Source organism: Labeo rohita, chromosome 16, assembly GCF_022985175.1.
Source record: "Labeo rohita strain BAU-BD-2019 chromosome 16, IGBB_LRoh.1.0, whole genome shotgun sequence".
NCBI classification, from domain to species: Eukaryota; Metazoa; Chordata; class Actinopteri; order Cypriniformes; family Cyprinidae; genus Labeo; species Labeo rohita.
The window spans coordinates 3828933-3843579 of record NC_066884.1 but is presented as its reverse complement, the minus strand read 5'-3'; the positions used below and the strand labels follow the sequence as shown (position 1 = coordinate 3843579).

The 14647-nt window shown below is 39.0% G+C and overlaps 1 protein-coding gene across 6 annotated transcripts in view; it reads right to left on the bottom strand.

The window, feature by feature from the left end:
- The window catches only part of LOC127178529 (DNA-binding protein SATB1), a 64101-nt gene extending 50441 nt beyond the window's left edge, over positions 1–13660 (bottom strand). For 2 of the 6 annotated variants that reach the window (XM_051131457.1, XM_051131459.1), the window contains exons 1-2: positions 13331–13660; positions 3103–3341 (exon numbers count right to left, since the gene is read on the bottom strand). In XM_051131457.1, coding sequence (XP_050987414.1) covers positions 3103–3313 — 211 coding nt within the window. In that variant the 5' untranslated portion in view covers positions 3314–3341; positions 13331–13660. Of the gene's footprint in view, positions 1–3102; positions 3342–4418; positions 5400–13330 lie in introns of those variants that run through there. The other 4 variants (XM_051131461.1, XM_051131455.1, XM_051131458.1 and 1 more) reach the window with 4 other exon arrangements.
- Between the last annotated feature and the right edge of the window lie 987 nt (positions 13661–14647).

The following is a 14647-nucleotide window of genomic DNA, read 5'->3' as shown; positions in this document are numbered from 1 at the left end:
ATAGCATGATGCTAAGTCATTGCTAGGAAGGCAAACCTAAAAAAGCATAAGCAATAGCAATAATGACATTTGCCTTTGCATGTAACCTTCAATAACACCACCTCATGAATTTTGCAGTGCTGATACACTCTTAAAAATAAAGGTGCTTCACAATGCCATAGAAGAACCTTTTTTGCTTAAATGGTTCCATAGAGAACCTTTAACATCTGGCGAAAGAAGGTTCTTCAGATTATAAAAAGGTAAGAAAGAACCTTTGACAGAATGGTTCTTTGTGGGACCAAAAATGGTTCTTCTATGGCATCACTGTGAAGAACCTTTTAAAGCACCTTTATTTTTAAGTGTGTACTAAAAATAGTACTTGTTTTTTTCTATCACATCATATTTTTCCACACAAAATGATGCGTTTGTGAGGTGAAGTCATTTTAACCCTTAATCAGCAGAAAAACCACCACAAAGACACAACTGCCGTCTTCCTCTGAGATCATCTACAACTATTTGTTCTATTATCAGATGATTTTCACATCTATGACATATAGCCTAATCCTGATTTCAAGGTTAGAATTATGGCCAGTGACAGAAGAAAATGCAAACACAAGCTAGTTTTCTTCTGCTACATCTGTGGGTGTTTTACTACATTCGAACAGCGACAGAAACTTGTTTATGTAAAGCTCTTTGACACTAAACTGTGTATTTGATCTTGTTTTTCCACTCTTGTAACACTTGTCATTAAAACTGAAACTTTTATAAACAGAATTTATTTGAAATAGAAAGCTTTTGTAGCAATATAAATGTATTTAGTCACGTCTGATCAACATAAGGCATCCCTGTTGAATAAATGTATTAAAATGTACTAAACAACTTTGTATGTAAAGTTCTTTGACATTAAATTTGAGTATGTGAACATTTTTCCACTCCTTTAATGACTGGAACTTAAATGATACCTTTTAAATACTACTTTGTGTCACTAAAACTTCTGACATTTGACTTGATGTATATTTTGTGAGAAAAAAAAAAGTTTCATTGACCAAGTTAGGTAACTTCAGGCATTTTTTGCAAATCAGTTGAAACTATTTATTCATGCAAGGCTGCGTTATCAATTGATTATCATCCACTGGGATGGTGTTACAATAAAGCAGCATTGTAACATGCATAATTAGATCAGAACGAGAACAAGCGGAGACGACGTCAACAAAACAGCTCTGCTATTTAAACACGTTAGCACACTAAAAGGTTAGAGCTCATCGCGGGTTTAGCGCTTTATTTATTGTTAAGGTGCTCAAATCACATTAGAATACTTCTTCAGGCAGATCCCAGTACCCTTCCCATGATGCCGTGCAGCGGCTCCCAATGCACGGTATAGCCTTGAGGTTTACGAGTCTGTGTAAACAGCGTGCCGCTATCAGGGAGAAAAAAAAAAATAAAAACGAAGAATCTCCGTCCAAAGCTGTCATGTGTTCGGGTTTACTGTGCAAATATCACATAATACCAGCCAGCTGCAACACTCCGGTGATGAAATTTCAGGAACTTCATGATCTCTTGGACCCAGGATCTTTATTTTTACAAGGTTTAATAGAGGCTGGGGGTAATATCAACGCCGTCTATCCGGGGCAATCGTAATAAATCATATTTCTGCTCCTCGCGGTCGCAGTTTCCTAAGAATGCGACCGTTTTCTGGAAAACAATCAATAAATAGGGTAATCATAAGCAGATGCCAGGGAATGTGCTGAATCGAAGCTTTTCCATTTTTAATAGATAAAGATCTAACAATAAAGACTGCTGTGTCGGTTCATTTCGGGATCAATACACGCTTTGTTCCCAGAGAGCTGAGAAAAGCCCATGGTAAATATTATTCAGCTGAAACAATGAATACAGTAGCTTCCAAAGTTCAGCAAGCACTCAGCAAAAGTTCACTTTTTCCCATAAATAATAATAACGGTTACCCAGAGAGCTATAGAATGCGGCCGAGGAACATGAACAACTGACGCTACTTGCTGTAGCTAAAACGTTTTCCCTTTAATTGTACACTGCATATAAATATAATTCATATGTGTGTGTATAGATAGATAGATAGATAGATAGATAGACAGTTATTACAATTATTTATTTACTTTTTTTTCTTCAAATAATTCCACAGCAAAATATGCCAAAATAAACAGCAATGCTCTAAACATCCAATCAGCAACCGATGAAAGTAAAAGGTTTTTCGTGACAAAGGAGACTGCTTCCTAAAAATGAATGCAAACGTGCTTACAATAACTATTTAAAGTATTCTCAAAATGTTGCTAGTGGCACAGCTATGCAACAAACACATAATGCATCTACTTTGCACCATATATTAACCAGGTGTAAGATCTAACAATTCATAGCCACAACATAAAATTGGAACGTTTTGTCAGTCACAACCTTTCTGAGTGATGAAATATCAGTAGCCCCATCCATTGTGAAATATCATTGGTCCTAATTTGGATGGACAGACACACACTCTTAAAAATAAAGGGAAGTAGAATCATTTTGGTTCCCCAAAGAAGAACATTTTAATAATCTAAAGAGAATTTTTTTTTTAGAAATAGTGGAATGGTTCACTTTTAAAATTAAAGGTTCTTTATTGGAATTGATGGTTCCATTAAGAACTTTAATATCCATGGAACCTTTGAAAAGCATAAAAAGTTCTTAAACTCTTAAAAATAAATTATTTATTGGCATCAGTCAACCTTACACATCCATAGAAGCTTTCAAATGCAGAAAAGATTCTTTATAGTCAAAAAAGTTTCTTTAGATTTTTAAAATGTTCTTCAAAATGGTTCTTTTAGGAGCTGTTCACTGAAAGGTTCTTTGGGGGAACCATAAATGGTTCTTCTATGGCACCAACATTTATTTTTAAGAGTGTATAACAGATATTTAAAACGTTCTTTGTGTCAAGAAAAATGGTTCTTTTTAAGAACTGTTCACTGAAAGGTTCTTTAGGGAACAAATAATGTTTCTTCTACTGCACCACTGTGAAAACCCTCTTTTAGAACCTGAGTGTTCCATGGATTTGAAAAAAAAGGTTCTTCATGGAACCTTTACTTTTAAGAGTGCAGTGGTAATAAAAAGCAAACTCACCCCTCTTGTGGCAGGCCTTCAGATGATGTCCAGGGGGTTTGAAGTGCACTCCGGAGAGTTTCGCTCCAGTGCTACCTAGACGAGACCTGCCCAGCGGGCTTCCGTTCTGTTCCAGGCGGGCCATTTTGGCTGGAGGGGCCTTGGTGTCGTTCAGATTGTTGACCATCTCACAGTTCTCCTTCCCCTGGCATGTTTCGCTGAGATGCTCCATGGTTCTCAGCACCACTGCTCACTGTCACCTGAAGGGAAAAATAACAAGAAAAGCAGCGGCATTAGGACAATATCATAAAATAAACATCATAAACTTTTTTTTTATCCAATTATGAGGATTACTGAACCTAAAAAAACGATGAAATTGCAACATAAACTCTGTCTCTTCCATGTAGACCGAAATGTCAAACCAAGCCTAATGTTACATGGCATTTACAATGTTTCATGCAACGATCACATTCCCATTCCTAGGAGCATGTATTATGTATATCTAACCCACTGCAGAATCCCATGTGGAGAGCAAACAAGCTAGTTTTTGTACAGTCGCATTAATGTGCAGAGGAGTCCACTTCAGTGATCAGCGCACCGTACAGTGAACCTTTCCATACAAGAGAGACGAGCTGTGAAATATTTAGCGGATCAGATCTCTTGGTATAAAACTAAAAGACACTGAATTCCCCACTGAAGTGAGGAAAAATTCGGTTGCAACTGTTTGTATTTAACGACAACCAAAAAAGTTTCCCTAAAATGGCAAAACAAAAGAAGGGCCTCAGATTATCTAAGATTACAGGAAAAGGGACGTGCACCTTGTCTCAACATTGCATTTGTAGTGATAAAGGAACATTGCACCAGACACCATGACAGACGGGGTTAGATTTCATCAAACAGGCCAAACAAGACATCAGACATGCAACAATGAATTCCACAGCACTGAACAGCAGATGAACTTACGTGGCTTCATTTAAAAACTAATAAAACAGGTATGGAGGATATAAATTAAGAAGATGAACTCAGTGCACTTTCGTTGTATGTGTATGTGTATGTGAATGGAAACACACTATCGTCATCTTAAAAACATATATTCTACTTCTGACACTGAACAGTCATTGCTGTAAGCTAATGCAGCTTGATTCAGGCATATAAAATATATGTAACTAGATAATATACGTTACATTACATTTTAGTTGAGTATAATAGAATTCAATTATTAAAATGGACAGTGTGCACTTTTTTTAGATTTAAAAAATTAAAAATAACATTTACAAATAATAAAAATCACCGAACACAAAGAAATACGACAAAATAACAAATCAGCTTGAACTCACCACAAGACGAGCATATAAAGAAGCTGTGGATGAACAGCGACTTCAAGTTTTGGCAGGAGGAGCACAAACTTCAGTCGAATATCAGTTTTATGTCAGCTATTCTATTCTAAAACATCGAAAACTTCCAGATGGTCCACACCAAAACCTAACATCATACGCTGAGGCATGAATTACAGCGCATAACAGATGCAGAAGCATATAGACGAAGCGCAAAGTACTTTAAATTGCGATGAGGGCTAAAAACCGTAGACGCATGCAATCAAGCCGAAATGCAACGATCTCCGGTTAAGTCTAGAGTTCAATAGAGTTTACGATCACATCCACCGTCCGTTGTGCGCGCAGAATAAGGCTTAAAAATAAAAGTAACCGCCAGCGTTCCCTACACATCCCATTGAGCTTCAACAATACGAGCCTATAGGAACAGAAGCGCTCGTGTATCGCCTCTCATCTGGCCAAACAACAGCACGAAGCCCCAGCGACCTGCCGTCTCATCTCGAGCCGATATGCGGATCCAAAGCAGCTTTAAAAGTGCGCGATACACTTTCGAACGTCGAACGAAACGTCAAAGCATCCGAACATTCCTGACGCACGTCAGCGCTACATTGTATCTTCCGCTTGTTACATTTGTAACATTCGCGCTCGGTCCTTTTCTTTCTGTTTCCCTTCTGTCTCTCTCTCTCTCTTTCTCTGTGTGTCTCTCTCTCTCCCTCTCTCTCTCTGTCCCCATTAAATTATGAGTTGCATCGGCTCATCCCTCCCTCTCAGCGCTGCCTGCTGCTTCTCCTCATCTCTAAACCTGCTAAACGACGCGATTGAAGACGGATTTCGGGGTCCTCCCGCGTCAGGCGCTGTCCTGGAGGAGGATGGACGCGAAAATAAAGTAAAAGTGCCGGAGAACGAAGATGATGATGGTGGATTTCCGCCTGTACGCGCGCAGGAATTTTTAATCAGCTTGATTAGAGTGAGGCGGTTCTGCATTTATTACTGAATCTACACACACATCCTGTACACACACGTACAGGATGCACACGCAGCCAATGGCACAATAAAATCACTTTGCATTTTTTTTTTTGTAACAAAATAAGCGATCTTTGTTTGCGAGCGTGTGGATTTTGATCCCGACGGTGTGTGTTGAGATGTTAATGATGAGTTGATCAGCAGAATCGGGGGTTGGAAACAACCGCGGATGATCGTATGAACGAGTGTGATGATATTATAGCAGGGTTCTTCGACGCGGTTCGGTTTTAAAAAGTTGCAAAAGAGCCTCAAGAGTACAATATTTCTTATAGCAAAAGGACACGCCATCTGTCAGTGATGCTGGTGCATGACACACACACATATGTGCAGGTGACAGCAAACGACCAACCCTGAACACACACACACACACACACACAAAGGTCTAATTTCTTCAAATATGATACAAGAATAAATTAATGCACACTAGTTAGAAAAATGTTTACAAAGTGATTATTTATAAGAGAAAATGTAGTAAAAAGTATAAAATAGTATAAAAAAAGATTCATAAATTATTAAACTAAAACTATTACTTATTTTTACATGAAAAAAAAAAAAGCCCACTGCACTAAAAGAAAATAATTACTGCAGAGGCATTTTATGTTCTCATAAATAAAAACACGCTGACATACAAACACGACAGTCATGCAGAAATATGTACAAGGGTCAAATTTAATCAGACATGGTGGTTTGGAAGTAACACCACATCCTGAATAGTATAATGACTTCCAAAGAACTGTATTTACTAGCGTACTGTGCTGTATTGAATATATTCAATGCATTCACTGAATAAAAATCTACAATTATTTTATTGTTAAAAAAATATATTTTAAATATATAGAATAACCTATAATAAATAATTCATATTCAAAAGTCCACTAACATGGATAATTTGTTTGCTACTGTGTGTGACTGATTGTAATTCCAATTGAGAGTGAAATATATTTATTTATTACAAAAAATAAAATGTTTTAAAGGTAACCAAGCACATGCCCATGTCAGAATCAACAATTATAATGACTAATGGGCCCAATAATTAATTATAGTGAAGACAGTAAAATGTGTTTTTAAAAGGCAGGAGTGTGTAACATGTATAGACATGAAACTGAAGGTGATAAAGCTATATGAAATCAGCAGAAGTGCTGAACTAGAACATTAAGTATCACTGCTGTTAAAAACAGGAAATGTAGGAGTAGAGCGATGACCAAAAAAGGTGGATCCATTTCAAGGGGTCGCGAATATACGTTCATCAATTCAACACGGGTAAACGATAGTGTTTTTTTCTTTGTATTTTAATGTTACACATGAATGCGACATATCTGATGTGCCATTCGTACAGTGTTAAATGCGTTTCCGGCATTGATGTGTATTTGCAGGGAGCTTGTGTTTCGCTGTCTTGAGATGTTAGTCCTTGTGCAACACATTGGGTGGCGCAGCAGCTACAGTGTCGCACTTACTTTAGACCAAAACTAATATAACCAACTTTTACGGTATATCAAAAACAGTTTGCCGCAGCGGCTCTTTTACACAACACACACTGAAGTAATGTAGCTTAAACTGTTTCAACCACGACATAACCCTTAAAAAGTTGATTTAGTCGTTGTAAACAAGACAATGCACAGTTGTATATGATGCATTTCTGCTCCGGCAATCCAACAGTGGCTCTAAATGTCAATTCCAAAAACACAAACGGATTGTGTAGTCGCATCGGTCCACTTTTATTTCCACAGTAAAATGGAAACGCGGGCCGGGCGCAGGGGTAAGCGGAGCGTGGCCGCCATGTTGACGTGCTGTGGCTGCAGTCTCCTCTGCACTCGTACAAGAGCATCACACAATTTCTGCCGGCCTTGCCAGGAGGGTCCTGATGCTGCCAACAGGTGCAGACACTGCCAAGAGCCCTGGCACACACACACACACCGCCCAACAACACCAACTCTGACATACAGAAGGGCATGCAGATTCACAGAGCAGAAATGATTTGATCAACTGTGGTTATAATTCAGCTCTCGCCTATTTAAAGAAGGGTAAACACAATTGAAGAGTTGAAAATGCCAATATTTGTAGCACGCTCAGAGCAAACAATAATGAATACTCATACACTAGTGCTTTAAGAAAATAAAATAATTAGAAACAAATACACAAATGCTGAACAAAAGCAATGCACAAACACTGCAAAAATGTACTGTACTGTACTGCCACATAAATAAAATACATTTTTGGGGGGTATTCAAATTTGAGATGCAAGCTTAATTTGATGTCAGTTTATACTGATGTTAGATGAAATATTTGGTTATATTTAAATCTTCAAAAAGTTAACAAAATACAATTTTAATTTTAACTACAAAAATAAAAATAAAACTGAAATTAATTTTAAAAATCATATTTTCTTTAACACTTCTAATACTTGAGCAAAAACTGAATTTTAACTCTTTTTTTCCATTTTATAGCATAGCCTATAGATGCTGCATTGTTTATATTTTCCCTTGAACATACTGTTTATCCTGGAACATCTGAAAATTTGATGTCAATTTATGTTGACATATTTGGTCATATTTAAATCACTAATTTAAGTTAAAAGGTAAAAAAATGAGCTGACTTAAAAAAAAAAAAAAAAAAAAACAGTTCATCATTTCGCCAAGACTTCTAATTACTAATATTTTCTACAATTGAAATACACACACACAGAGCATTTTATCACATTTCTTCCCATTTTATAACATCCTAAAGCGGTTGCACTGCTTATTTAGCCTTTTTCCACGATCATCCGGTTTCCCCCGGAATAGTGACACAATATGTGTAAGTGTACATCCAAAGTTAGAAACCCCTATGACAACAAGACAGTACGCTCTTCCTCTTTTTAGCTGCACTGGAGGCAGTTTATCACTCGGCACATTTCAGCAGCGCTATTCTGACTGCTCGCACGCGTAGGTGTTGTTTAGTCTATGTGCTTGCCACTTCCGCAATGTTAAATGTGCATTAACAAGATTATTTGAGGTAGTGTTATAAATCAGAGCCAAGAGCATCTCGGCAGTTTGATAACACAAACAGCATGGGGTAGAGTCATCAGTGCCCACCACATAGCGAACAGAGACACTGAATCAATGCGGAGGCAAATGGGCAGTATACAAATCTCCATTAGATGCATTCAAAACAAACATTTCCTGGAAACACGAAAACGTGGAACTCATTACAGTCTCTAAATATCGGTGGCTGGCACATTTTTAGACAGAATAGAGGAGCTGTGTTACTCGAGCACATTAATACAGTAGTTTGCAGTTGACTGTGCACGACTCACATGACTTGTAAGTGTATTAAATAATAAAAATAACCTGCAGTAATAGACTTATGTGCATGAGGGGAGTCTAACTCCATCGCTTTATACGTTTAGGCTAATTATTTAATGCAAGCAGCGACATAAACCCATGCAGAACAGTGAACAGTCATTTCTGTCTAGTGCTGCTGAACCTCCAGTGTGCACTGTAAAAGTCCCCCTGTGGCCTGCTTGCATCTGAACACTTGCCAAATAAAGTGAGTGAGACTTTTAAATCAGTGAAGGCGTGCAAAAGTCCGGCCGCACACAAGCGAACGACAACAAAAAGATCCTGCCCTCCGGATCTCCCTCAGGAATCCGTATTAATTATTTAAAAACAATTACTCCCTCCAAGCGCACGAGAGAGGCTCTTTATCGGCTCATCGCTTGTTTATTCCCCGCTTTTATCGAATTATAAAACAAATCCGTCATCTAACGATCAAGTGAGATCAGTTTCAAGGCCCGGGAAATTACTTTTCTGTCACTGCAGTGGGGCAGCGTCACATGATCGAATAATTAGCCCTCTAATTTCTGCCTCGTGGATTGCGACGTATCAACAATTAATAGAGTTAAAGCGACAGGGGGAGAAAACCGCTGTGAAGCTCTTTTTGTCCAAGCTTTGCTGAGATGCAACGCGAACGCGTGGGCCCACGCGCACACAGCGCCCGCAGAACTTTTAGCACAATTGCAACGCCCGTCATTCACAAAGTTTTACGCGTCTCCACGTTTTGGCTCGATTCATGATGCTTTGGGCTTTCAAAATGAGAGAGCTTGCACACATGTTCCCGCAAAAATAGTGGAGGAAATGCAATAAAAAGGTGGGGAAAGATTTTCAGAATGTTCATCACACTAAGCAAATCGGTTGTTCTAAAGACCGAAAGATTCCAAAACTGCAAAAAAAACAAACAAACAAACAAACAAAAAAACGCTTTTTCGGAACCTTCATATTGAAAAACGCACATCGACGACACCAAGGTCATCGGGTTCAGATCTTACAGGGAACACGTACACGCGTACGCACCGATCGAATCTACCCAAAACGCATGTGGCGTTCAAGCGAACTGCATCGGAGGCCCGGTGACAATAGGCAGGATTTACAGTTTTACCAACATACTTCTTCCTTCTCTTTTAGTGTTTCTCTATATGTGTGTGCAGGAGAAATCAAAAGCAACAAATGAAAGCCCTTTGCTTCTTTTCAGTTGACTACACTGCAAAGGCAAAGATTTGTATGGCGTTAATCTGCGTCCCTCCAAATCTCTACAAGTGCATGTGTGTGCGTTCGCGCTGCAAAAGAGAGTATCTTCTTTAATTGTTTGTTGCGAGTATGTGGGTGGGTATTAAAACCCCTGATCTTTTGCAGTATGTGCATTCCTCTGATACATACTGCTTTCTTTGTGTCGCCTTACCAGAACAAAGGATTCGAGAAAACCTACACAGATCGGATAACGACAAGCATAGAAATAGCAGACAATAACGTGAGATCAAAACATATGGAGTGTCTAAATTTAGGTTATGCGAAATTTAAAAAGGTTTAAGGTGGAACCGAGTGCGTATTTCAAATTGTATTAGTGATGGTGCTGCGGAGAATGCTCATATTGCTCTTCTGATTTTACACAAATGTCATTTAGCCTAGGCATGACCAAATCGACATGACGCACTTTTGACGCTTTGTCCTCTGAAAAGATCCGGTGACGATTCTCAAAAGCAGATAAAAGCAGGCGAATACGTCAATAAGATAGCGCTTGAGGAATTAAACGCGAAGATGAGATGCGGATTTTAGCACGAGCGTCAAATCGCTGCTGATATATGCAAATCGTCTCGGGGGAAAGAAAAAGTTGGAAAATGTTGCTAAATTATTCTCGAGTTGCATGTGATCGTCTGCTGTTTTACATGCTTGACTCAGAGCCCAAGTATGCACAAACAATCCTTAATTTTCCTTTCTTCTTTTTCCCAAACTGGTTTGAGCTTGTCATCAAAAGTCTCTGATTCATTGTTACCTTTCCTAACTATTAGAAATCATAACAGCTCTTTCCAAACAGGGTGGAATCTCCAAGCAGCCACATATTAAAAAACGAGACAGACCTCTTATTTGCTGGCGACAGTCTAATAAATGCATACGCTGGCAGCTAAACAGGTATTTACCGTGCTCTAACCACAAGTATAATTCTTCTCTTTGCTGAGCTGTTATTTCAGCCTAGCGTTCATTACCGCCGTGGTAAAGACGATTAATGGTTTTACCCTAGAAATCACTCTTGACTTCACTACACAAATCAGACACAGACCAACCAAGAAGTTCTGAGGCTGGGAGGCCAGGAATTTGAGCTTTCGTGCACCTTGATTGCCGTCACTTACAACAGGACAAATCATGCGAGACCGAGTGGAAATAATTCATCAAGGACGACTTGCCTTGATTATACTCTCAGGTGCATGCTGAAAATAACCGATGCACCGCGCTGGATAATTGGTCTCGAAGGGTCGGGAGGGCGACCGGCGTGCACCTCTCCCCGACAAAGATGCAACTTTGCTCGCGCGCAAACGTCGAGAAGTCGCATTATTATGCGTTCAGAGAGCAGCTTAACCTTTCCGACCCCCAAATCGAAGGCCAGCGTTGAACGATATCACCTCCTCTCTCAGAAGCTGCTCTAACTTCCTGTTGTTATTTGCAGCTCGAGAACGTGCTACGCACTCAGGGCCTAACTGGCAAACGCGCATCATTTTTAACAAACATCTGTAGCGTCTTTGTTATTTACGGTCCGTCCGAGCATGCCAGACGATGCCGCTGCGCTGAGATTTGGGACAGCGATATCGACGCAGATGATGAATCAGGCTCGGTTATCATATCACGGTGAGTATCTGCACAACAACAACCAGCCGTGGAAATGGGGTTAGGTGATGCCAATAAAAAAAAAGATGGTTAACAACTTTCAAGTCGAGATCAAGGGGACCCACGCGGTTTCACATCAGCAGACTGTACATTAACGTGACAGTATTAAGATGTCAGAATGAAACAAGTGAAGAAAACCTGCATAATAGCAGCCACTTTGATGTCAAACAGCACTTACAAGAAGCAAACCTGACGCTGGCAGGAAAAGCTCACGAGCTCTATTCTGAGAAACACTGACCAGATCAACCGCACTAATTCTACCCCAGATAACTAGTAATCTCAAGAAGAATAACCTCGTTTTTACCACATTGACCTGTTAATGGGGAATCAGATATACTGTGCACTGCAAATGAGACTGCAAAAGTGTGTCAGTACCTGTAAATAATATTCCAGGCGTGCTCTTCTTACTGTCCTCAATTCGATTCTATAGAATCAATATGATCACTGATTAATTAATTAATCACACGCACGTCTTGTTGCACTGCAACAGTCACGTTTTCACATATTTCATTTGTGGACAGCACCTTGCCCACGAGTAACAGTGATCATGCACTTCCTAAAACTGCTCTCTGCTCTTCATCAACACAATAATGGTAATGTACGGTTGCTACCCATAACCATAACAGTAATGCAAATAAATTTAAATGCAACATTTAATGAACCACTTTCTAATATAATTTATTCTATCACACCCCATATAATTGCCAATTAGGATATGAATTAAAAGCACAGAGATGCATGCATTTTTATTTTATTTGTTCAGATGCCTAAATGCAATGCATTTCAGGTCAGAAATGTGTAAATGTATTAATCTCAGTGCTGACTTCAACCTGCGTTATTAATACTTTTCCTTAAGAAAATGTAGTGACAGTCAAATATGTAGATTTGAAAGAAATTTAAATGCAAATAGATTTTCTGACTAACGTGCATTTGACAACCTTGCCTTTTAAATTCATATGATTATTACTGCATTATGTATATCAATTTTTTTTTAACTAAACTCCCTAAAGTCTGATCTGTCGCCTTTTTTCTCTTTACACGTTAATCGACCCTTTCATGTTTACAAGTGTGATTGTCACACTTAGTTGCACAGGGTCCTAACCACTACATCCTTCTATAAAAACTGAAACGTAAAGTTATACATCACACCAGTAAAAAAAGAAAACACTGATATGTGATTCTCTGCAGGCTGACAGTCAGTTTTATTTAGAGTCATTTAGTCGTATTAGTCATTTCATCTTATTTAGGAGCATGTCTGCCTCTTGACTCCATAAAATTGGATTTTTGTTTCTTTTTTTTTTCTATTTAGATCTTGTGCACATACGTGCAAATGCCATTAATGTGCACAAGTGCAAATAGGATGCAAACCACCAGACTGTGTTTAAAACACTTATAATCTGCAGATGTGTGTTTAAAATGAACTTTTTAGTAAAATCTACATTTGGAGATTTATAATATACAGTGCATAAAATGCATGCATATTAAAAAAATAAAAATAAAAAAAAATAAAAAAAAAAAAGAATAGAAGAAAATCAGCTGCACCTGAACGCACGCCTGAATGATTTCCCCCCTTCGTTGTCAATTGTTTATCTATTGATAGGACAGGACAGCAAACAGATCTGACTGGTCGTTAAATATACAGCAGCTTTGCGTTGGGAGCAGATGCTCAGAGACATCAGGGAAAGAAAGCAAACACGACCATACCTTAGAGAAGTTAGCAATCTCCGCGAAAGCGCTCGTTTTCCATCCAAAAGTTGAGAAGGCTCGTTTAACTTCGTCCCCGCGTTGAGAGATCCAAAGCCGGCGCACGTCCGCAGCTCTGCTCGCTGATGGAGATGAGGATGTCCCTGCGCGTACCGCTGAAGTTGGGAGCGCACGGACTGCGCGCAACGTGGGCTGCGATGCGGGATAGCAGCGCACGAGAAGGGGGAGGGTTCGAGCTCGATGAGAGGGGTGTCAGGTAAACGAACCGCCCCTCCCCGTCGACATAAGACGATCTGCCAGCTGTGGCGCAACGCGTCTTCTTGCCCCACTTTGATTTTTGGAGCGGCGCGTCTCCATGCGCGCTCTCCAGGGACTCATCCACTTTCACACTCAACCATTCTCATATTTACACACCACATGTTAAAAAATGTCAGGAAGGAGGACTGTATAAAATTATTTAAAACTTGCCATCCACAGCCACGGTGTGTTTACACTTCTAGTCATTTGATTTCATGTGCGACTTCACACACACACACACACACGGCACATCTTAATACGGGATCACAAGAAAACATTTTATTTTTAAGGCTTGTTTATAGATCAATAAGTTTTCAATTACGCGCGAGTGAGATCAAAATCCAAATGAACATAGAGAGGACAAAATCTTGAAATGAGGAAAAGGCGCATTTGAAGCGGATGCTGATATTAAATCTAAATATATTCTAGAATCAAATAAAAGTGGTTTTTAAGGTTCACATAATAGAATTCTTTCTTTTTTTTCAGTCCGAGCGCTGATTTGTGAGTTGCACATTTATTCCGTTTTAATCATAAAATTTTATATACACTAAGGCGGCAATTTTAAGCTATAAAGTTGTCATTTGTAGCACAAATAAAAAAACGTTTTATAACCAATATTCAGAGTTTAAAAAACGATTTGATTATTTTATCCGTTGCTAAAAAAGTGGCAGGTGTTGATTTAAAAACACAACCACCTCGCGACAATAAAACATAAAGATCTACCATATGGATATTTATTTTAATATTCAATGCGGAAAAGGAAACTATTCAAACTGTAGCTCTGCAGGAGTTTTGCACCAGATATGACGGTGAGAATGAATCCTTTCAAATGTGAGTCATCCGACCCGAAGCTCACGTTATTAGAAAGCTTTTACACCAGAGTTCATTTGACATTTATTCGACAGTAAACATACATCAGATACCATCATCTCCGATGCAGATTTCCAGTAGAGCTTCAGCATTTCCTCCCTTTGATGAAGGGGAAATAAGTAACGCTGCGCACTGTTTTGATTCTAAAGA